Source organism: Ursus maritimus, unplaced genomic scaffold, assembly GCF_017311325.1.
Source record: "Ursus maritimus isolate PB19 unplaced genomic scaffold, ASM1731132v1 scaffold_21, whole genome shotgun sequence".
Lineage (NCBI taxonomy): Eukaryota > Metazoa > Chordata > Mammalia > Carnivora > Ursidae > Ursus > Ursus maritimus.
In genome coordinates this window covers 641783-650316 of record NW_024424564.1, presented here as the reverse complement: position 1 = coordinate 650316, position 8534 = coordinate 641783, and the positions used below count along the sequence as shown (strand labels likewise).

The following is an 8534-nucleotide window of genomic DNA, read 5'->3' as shown; positions in this document are numbered from 1 at the left end:
CTCACAACTGCTTGTGACTAATGCAAGGAAACTGGTGCAGCCCCCTGGGTGAAAAGAACAAACCATACCAAGGGCAAACGGAGGAGGACTGCTAGCTCTGGACCCGAGCCACTAGAGGGCTCTGGTACTGTGTGGAATGCCTATTCTTTGCAGTCTCTCTTAAGGAAGTCCTCAAAATAAGAGGTGGTCCTAAGCCCATCAGCTATGTGGTAGATCTGAGGCCAGATTATTCTGTCCTGAGATTCCTAAATAGGCGAGGGAGTGGGTACTAGGTCCTGGCTTGTAGAATGTGCTACTATAGTTAGCAGGGACACTATGTCCAAGAGGCCTTCTTGCACCTTTACTCCCCTGAGGAAGGAAGCCATGACTTTCTTCTGCTCTGCTATAGCTACATCATTCCCCCAAGACACAGTATAAAAAAGCCAAATTCACACTGTCACAATTAATTTATTGACATTTTATAAAAACTCAGCCAAGTAGAAGAAAAAGGTACAACCCAAGAGTACAATTCTCTTCAGTGCTTTTTTTCTCCTTGCCCCTGTGGCACTGATGTTAAGACAGCCCCTTGCTCTCCACTAACCAGGCAGCATAGAAATATTCTTAAAGTGAGGTCCTATGGATTTCAAGCTGGGGCCAGGTCTCAGGCATTTCCTGAGGCATCTCAGGCAGGCAACAGTTACCACCCAATACCTCTGTCAGAGGAAAAAGCTCAGTTTATTCAGTCCCTAGAAAATTGCTATCTTCCCCTGGTCAGACACTAAGGCACCCTGACAGGGTCAAAGACAGCCAACAGTCCTGACTATAATTCACTGTAAGAAGGCTGCAGACATCAGGCATATAGGGCACTCAAGATGAGCCTGACCATTTCCTAGGCATGTCTCCTTTCCATAACCTCCTGCCTTTCCACCCCAGCATTTCCAGCCAGCTTATAACCCAATTTCTGGGGAAGTGAGGGGGAGAACATCATCATGAACACAGACTCTTCTCTTAGATTGGAGCAGGAGCCAAATGCAATAAATAAGAGAGTTGGGTTGGGAGGGAGAGGAGAGGAGAGGCTAGGGAAAAATCCTGCCTCAAGTCTGGTGCACCTCATGGAACATCAGTTCACGGGGGATGGCTGTTTCTGGACCAAACTTGGTAGCTGCCCGACGCTCGAAGGCAGCGACATTCTGCTTGACAACCTCATCAAAAAACATGGTGGCCAGCTGGGAGTGCAGCAGAGAACGAAATTCAAAGGAAATCTGGGAATAGGTAAGAGACAGAAATCATTCAGGACCATGTTGGATAGTCCCTGGCCAAACACAAGGATACTATTCAGTGTCTTTCCCCCTGCCCCGCCCCGTTCCTTAGATCCCCTCAAAAGCCCTTACTTAGGACTGAGCACAGAATACAAGTTTGATGTAAGCTCAGACCTGTGGCAATTGACGGGAAATGCTAAGTGCAAGCTATACTTAATAACTTCATGATACCTTGCTCAACCCTCACAACCTAGTTGTAGCTCTATGCTACATAGCCTCCTGACTCACCGAAAAGTCCACAGTGCAAGTTCGCGGGTAGGCAGGAATACCAGGGCTGAATCGCCAAATGGTCTCTAAATGGTTGAAGAGCTTGCCATCAGTGCAAACAGCCTAGAAGAGGGCAGTTAGTTAAATAATATTACAACGGGATAAAACATGCAGTAGGTATATAGGAGGGTATAAGAAAGAACTGAAAAATGTTTTCCTTTCCTTCTAATGTTTTATTAGGGAAGTATTTGACACATGGAGCTAAAATCATTACAAAGAAGGCCAAAATAACCCTTAAATGTAAAAATGCTAGAGAGCACAAAAACTTTGCTAATTAATCCCTTCCAGTGCCTCACCTTGACCATGTGAGGTTTGACCATGGAAACAGCAGAGGTATAACGTTCCACAATAGGTGGAAAGCCAACCTCTAACTGGGCCTTCAGGTGACCTTTGCGGCTAGATACCACCAAGGACTTCTTACACCAGGGCACAAACTCACGATACTCCTGGACATTGGACACCACTTCAAACATCTCCTGCATTGAGTACCTAAGGGAAGGAATCAGAGAGAGGCCAAGGAACTGCCAGCTGGGACAGGTTCCTTCCTGTCCTGGGTGCCCGTCCCCACCCCATGCCTTTGCCCACTAAACATTCACCTTCAGAACTAGAGATCCCAAAGAAACCTGGATGAATGGCTTCCCAAAAGGAAACATGGAAATTTCCATGATGTTAAAGTTACGTTTCTTTGTTGTTGTTTTTTAAGATTTTATTTATTTATTTGACGGAGAGAGAGAGACAGCCAGCTAGAGAGGGAGCACAAGCAGGGGAGTGGGAGAGGAGGAAGAAGCAGGCCCCCAGCCGACCCCGGATCACGCCCTGAGCCGGAGGCAGACACTTAACGACTGAGCCACCCAGGTGCCCCTAAAGTTATGTTTTGCAGTTCACAGAATGCTTTTGCATTTAGTATCTATTTTGATCCTAAGAGGGACCATCTAGGGGAAACAGGCTATTCGTTGTACTGGTGATCACACAAGAACTCAGATCCTACCTCTACAACTTTCTAACAACGTAGTCCTAAGTAAATTACCTGTGCCTCCATTTTCTCATCTGTAAATCAGAGTTAATAATAGTACCCGATACATAGTCTGTTGAGAGGATCAAATGAGAAAACCTACCTAAAACACTTAAGTAGCCTAACTACTAGCTGTAGCAAGTGTTCAGTGTTAGTCTTATATCTTGCCCACAAATACGTTTAAAAGGTCAACAGAGAAATAATACCCTGTTGTCTTATATTGTCCAATTCTAATCACCTTTCTCTTAATGCACATGCTGGGCAACCAAGAAGGGAAATTAAGGTTGGAAGGCTGGCAGGGAAGAATAAAAGATCAATAATAATAGCTGGGGAGAGGGACGGCCGAGGATGAATCTTGCCCACTATTGCTCCCCTTACATTCTAGCCTGGATTTAGTCATTTGTTTGGAGAGGAAGGGAATGTGGAAGGATGCTGGACAGGGGAGGATGCTCACCCCATGATCCTACGCTCAGAGTAAGCTTTTCGCTTGTTGGTGAAGGGGGCGGCAAAGCCCATGAAGGAACGCGTGGGAGGTAAGCCAACATCAGCCACCAAGGCTTGGGCAGCCCGAGGCAAGAAAAGGCTGCAGGACATCAGAAATCTAAGGACAAGAGGAAAGGAGAGAGGACGTCACGATTCTTTGTATTCCTCAACCATTCCCAGGTGAAGGGGGGGGGTGCATCCCAGAGGAAGGTCATCCGAACAAGCGTTTCCCCCGGCACCTGCTGCAGCCCGCCAGGCTCCCTGGCCAGGCAGTCACGAGTGCGAAAGGTCGAGGGCGGCTGAGGACAGTGGCGGGGGAGGAGATGGGGAAAAGTGGGGTGCGTGCGAAGCGCAGCTGCCTTGGAGTGTGGGCTACGATACCGTTAAAAGCTAGGACTCTTCAGAAAGTATCACAGTCTCTGGGGCCTTGCCAAGCCGGGCGTTGCCAGGGCACCCGCAAGGGGCACGTAGTGGCTGGGCACCCACCCCGGGAACATCCCCTCGCGAATCACTTGCAAAAGCATTCCCCAAAGCTCTACATTACACCCGTAGCTAAAACCGCTGCCGCCCCACGCCGCGCCCGCACCGCAGCGCCGCAACCCTACACGGTGGAACTTCGGGGCCCTGGGCGACCCCCTTTCCAGCGGCGCGGCCGCTCGCGCCTCCCTCTCACCTCATTGGTCGCGGCCGTCGCGGAGGGCCCGGGGGCGGAGCCGGGCGCGCGCCCGGGCGGAGCGCGAAGCCGCCGCAACGCTGGGCCGCCGCGCGCGTCCCGGCTGGGAGCCGCCGCGCGCCCGCCGAGGCCATGCGCGGGACCGACCCTCCCTTGCCCTCTCGGCTCTGACCCCCGCTGCGCCCTCCTCACTCCCGAGGAAAAGCGGCCGCCGGGCTGGTTCAGGGTCCCCGAGAACAGGAGCAGCTTGAGGCTGCGGCTCCTCTCGCCCTGCTCCCGCCCGGGCGGCGGGGTAGGCTAGAACTGAAGCTGCGACCGCTGCTCCCGCAGCTCCCAGTACCCCCACGTCACGCCGTTGCCATGGCTCGGAACGGGGAGAGGGAGGAAGAAGGGGACAACGCGGCCTTTCGGGAGATGTAGTTTCACACCTCTAGCGAGAAAGGGCGCAGGAGAGGGCGTGTGAGAAGCTGCAGAGATGGCCAGGAGGAACGAAGTCGCCTGGCAAACGACTTGGCGAGTCTGTGGTCACAGAATTGATACATAAGCACAGAGGCGACTTCGGGGGCGTGTCGTCAGCAGACATCTGCTGATCTTCTGAACGTCTCTTTTAGAGCCTTTATTATATTCCTCGTTCATAGTTAGAAGTTCTATTAGTCTTTGTAGCCTCTATCTATGGTGCCTAGTACTATGCTGTACATCTTTGAGGAAGGAAATTAATCTTCCAAGCTCTGGGCTAAGACTTTGCATAGTTTTCTCTTTTAATATTTATAGAAAGAAGTGGGGGTGGGGGTGAGGGGAAGAACCAGACTTAATTTTAGGGGAGAAAACCGTCTCTGTCTGGAAGTGTGCACTTGATGAAGGGTGAGACCTCAGGGAGGGAACCCAGGCAAAGAAATGTCACTGTACTGCTTTCCGTCGTGATAACAAGTAGGGGGGGAAATGCTCTTGATAAAAGTGGGAAGAACAAAAGGAAAATAAAAAAAGAGAGATTGGATCTAGATGGGTACAAAAGTCATTGAAATTCTCCCACGGTGGAGTAGAGGAAGGCCATTTTAAGAATGGTGGTGCCTCCTGTGCCTGGGTGGCTCAGTCGTAAAGTGTCTGCCTTCAGCTCAGGTCATGATCCCAGGGTCCTGGGATAGAGCCCCTCCAGGAGTAGGGCTCCCTGCTTAGCAGGGAGCCTGCTTCTCCCTCCCTGCCCCCGCCCCCCCACCCCCGTGTGCTCTCTCTCTGCCTCTCAAATAAATAAATGGGGAAAATCTTTTTTAAAAAATCTTTTATTTGTATTTATTCATGACAGACAGAGAGAGTGGCAGAGGCAGAGGGAGAAGCAGACTCCTTGCTGAGCAGGGAGCCCCCATGCAGGCTCCATCCCAGAACCCTGGGATCATGACCTGAGCCGAAGGCAGATGCTTAACCAACTGAGCCACCCAAGTGCCCCTAAACAAATAAAATCTTAAAAAAAAAAAAAAAAAAAAAGAATGGTGGTGGCTGCTGTCGCATTCAGAGATGTTCACGCTATTATAGTGTGAGCCCTTCCTCTGCTTTTGTTCTAAATCTTTGGTCACATTTCCATACTCAGTAAAGTTTTGTCTGAGTAATGTGTGGAAGGTGAAAGGAGGATAAAGTAAAGTAACTGTGTCGCCTTTGGGGTCCAACTGGTGTGGAAGAGAAACAACTTCCCTAGAAGTGGGGGCTGGAAACAGATAGAAATCCTCCCTCTCCCCACTCCTCCTTGAGATTGGCATTAATTTTGGGATTTCCATTGCATATGGATTGATTTAATCTTTTTTTAAGATTTTATTTTTTAGTGACTCCTGGGTGGCTCAGTCAGTTAAGCGTCTGCCTTCTGCTCGGGTCATGATCCCAGGCTCCTGGGATCGAGTCCCACATTGGGCTTTTTGCTCAGCGGGGAACCTGCTTCCCTCTCTGCCTGTGGTTGCCCCTGCTTGTGCGCTCTCGCTCTCTCTCTCTCTGATAAATAAATAAATAAATAAATAAATAAAATCTTAAAAAAAAAAAGATTTTATTTTTTAAAGTAATCTCTACACCCAACATGGGGCTCGAACTCACAACTCTGAGATCCTTTACAGACTGAACCAGTCGGATACCCCTGGATTGCTTTAAATTTTGAGCCTATTTTATTTGAATGTCAAAGAGCAAGAGCCCTCCCTTTGACTCTGGCTTACATTTAACATTTTTAACGAAGGCATTTTTGGGGAATGCCTGGGTGGCTCAGTTGGTTAAGCATCTGCCTTGGGCTCAGGTCCTGATCCCCAGGGTCCTGGAATTAAGTCCCACATTGGGCTCCTTGCTCAGCAGGGAGACTGCTTCTCCCTCTGCCTGTCACTCCTCCCTGCTTATGCTTGCGTTCTCTCTCTCTGACAAATAAATAACATCTTTTTTAAAAAGGAAGGCATGTGAATCCTTATTTTATATGTATATTATATATACGTGAAGCCCCATATTGGGGAATGATCTCACCTCTTTTTCTCTCCTAACGTTTCTTCTTCTCCCCTCAGCACCGCTACGCCCACCACCAGGATACAGTATCGCTTTCCAGTTCAAAGATGGTACTCTGGAGCCACTCAGATGGGCATGTGACCTTGAGGGACAGATTTACTCTTTACAACCCTGTTTTCTTGTCCAGACCCACTCCCTCTGACTAAGGGCTTACACATGTGAGACAGCTGCTTAGAGTGAGGAGAAAGGATCTGGCTGGATAAAAGACAGAAATTAACCGGGATACATGACTGAACTGTGACCTCATTAACACTATGCCTTAACTGAGTTAACTGCTGCAGAATCCCCAAGGTACAATAGGCCTGCCAAGCCAATTTGCTTGTTGTCCCCCTACTAATTAGATTAGCTAATTACTGCCATTTAAACTTTTCCTAGTTCATTCCTCGTACTTGAACAACTAATTTCTTGCCATTTGCCTGTCATTCTACATCAGTAACTTCCTTCAGGTACTAACTCAAAACACATCTACTCAAGGAAGACCCTCTTTTGACTGAACCCATCCTTGAACATTACCCCAAACACATAATGCCACGTAAAATAGCATGTATCCTGGGGCGCCTGGGTGGCTTAGTCGGTTGAGCATCTGCCTTCAGCTCAGGTCATGACCCACATTGGCATTGGGCTCCCTGCTCAGCTCCCTGCTGCTCTCTCCCCTGCTCCCCCTGCTTGTGCTCTCTCTCTCTGCCAAATAAATAAATAAATAAAATCTTTTTAAAAAAATAGCATGTATCCTATATTCTCTAGTTGTTTCATAAGTATATGTATGCTCTTCTAAGTTCCACAGAAATAGACACTATTACTTCTAAGTTTCTACTTCCAAACCAGTTAGTATAGTGCTGTATATGCATTCTATAATGGTTGAGTCCTCAATCAGCATTTGTTAAAAGAATGGAAACTGAGGCTTAAAAATAGGTGGGTATCTGCCTAGAGGTACCCAAATGTGAATTCAGTAGTTGAATCACAGGACTGTCTTCATAGAAGGGCATTGCACCCACTTCCAGCCTAAATACACCCCCAACCCCTGTGCATCTCCCTGAACCTTGGAAGTATCTGTGTTAACTACATCATATCCCTTTTTTCCCTACTGGGAAATCCTCTTTCTGTGCTCTAAATAATATTAAAAATAACTCTTTAGCCCTTCCTCCTTCTTCCAGCTGCCCAGAGAACCCGGCTGGCAACCTCGCTTGTTCACCTCTACTCCCACGCCAGAACCAGGCACGTGACCCCAGCTCAACCCCTGACTCCAATTCCTCAGGTTACCAAGAGCTATTTCAGGCAATGAAGGCCATGTAGTCCCCTCCTCCCCATCCTCTGGGCCATATCCTAGCTCAGCCCTTCCTGGAAGGTCCAATAGTCAAGTCAACATGTCCCAACACCCATTTCCATGTGATTCCAGCTACCGTTAGTTTCAACTTCTTCGGCCTCATCCATCCTCCTAATCAGATGTTAAGTGCCTGTTCCTGCTGTTAGAGCTACAAAGAATAATGTAATACCCTGGCTGTAGGAGAGCTCAAAATCCTTTTTTATAGAAAACAAAACAAAACCAAAGCAAGGTACAGTCCTGTGTTGGAAGATTGGCTAAGAAGGAGTTTAAAATCTGTTCTGAAATTTTGGACACTTGTATGTCAAAGACGTAAGGTGAAATGAGAACAAAGGTGTGCGATTTAAACCTGACTGCTACAGTGTAAACTAAATATGTGCTAAGGAAGCCTAACGAAAGGGAAAGAACCCGTTAACCAGGGAAGACTCCTTGGAAGAGGTTAAGTGTTAAGTAATACTGCAAATTTTAGTTTCAATATGGTGAAAGTTCAAAAATTATTAAAGGTATGTAGTGATAGGTATTTTTCCCTCTCATTCCTCATTCCCTGTTCCCCAGTTTCTGTCTCCAGGAAAAAGCACGGGGATCAGTGTCTTGTATATCTTTCTGGTAGGAATCAAGATACCAAAAGCAATGAAGGACATAGATTGTTAGAGAGCAAAGGAGAGCTGTTATTATATCTATGCCTTGACAGGGGGCCAACTTGCTACACTTCTTCCTAAATGTGTTCCCTCTTAAACACTTATATTGAGTTGCTGAGCTCTAAACAGGACCCTGGATCACCTTTTACAAATTGCACCAATTTTTCAATATCCAGTTTTCTTCCCTCTTTTCCTTTTCTGGGCTGGGATGACCTCCATCCAGATCTTGCCTGATTGGCTGCTCTCTGGCCTCGCCAGGGGAGGAGGGAAAGCACCCCACCCTTTTCTGGGGAGAAGCCATTGATCCTCTTAAAGTGTA

At 47.8% G+C, this 8534-nt stretch overlaps 1 protein-coding gene across 2 annotated transcripts; it reads right to left on the bottom strand.

Annotated features, from left to right (window-relative positions):
* Positions 1-427: 427 nt before the first annotated feature.
* COQ10A (coenzyme Q10A) lies at positions 428-3999 on the bottom strand. Of its 2 annotated transcripts, none has more exons than XM_040637127.1 (5): positions 3734-3999; positions 3032-3178; positions 1862-2054; positions 1527-1628; positions 428-1241 (listed from the first exon to the last, which is right to left on the bottom strand). In XM_040637127.1, exons 1-5 carry the CDS (start codon positions 3865-3867, stop codon positions 1074-1076), a joined length of 744 nt encoding a protein of 247 aa, XP_040493061.1. In that variant the 5' UTR covers positions 3868-3999; the 3' UTR covers positions 428-1073. The 2 variants fall into 2 exon arrangements, with proteins under 2 accessions (XP_040493061.1, XP_040493062.1); XM_040637128.1 differs by lacking the exon at positions 3734-3999 and adding an exon at positions 3442-3588.
* Positions 4000-8534: the final 4535 nt, after the last annotated feature.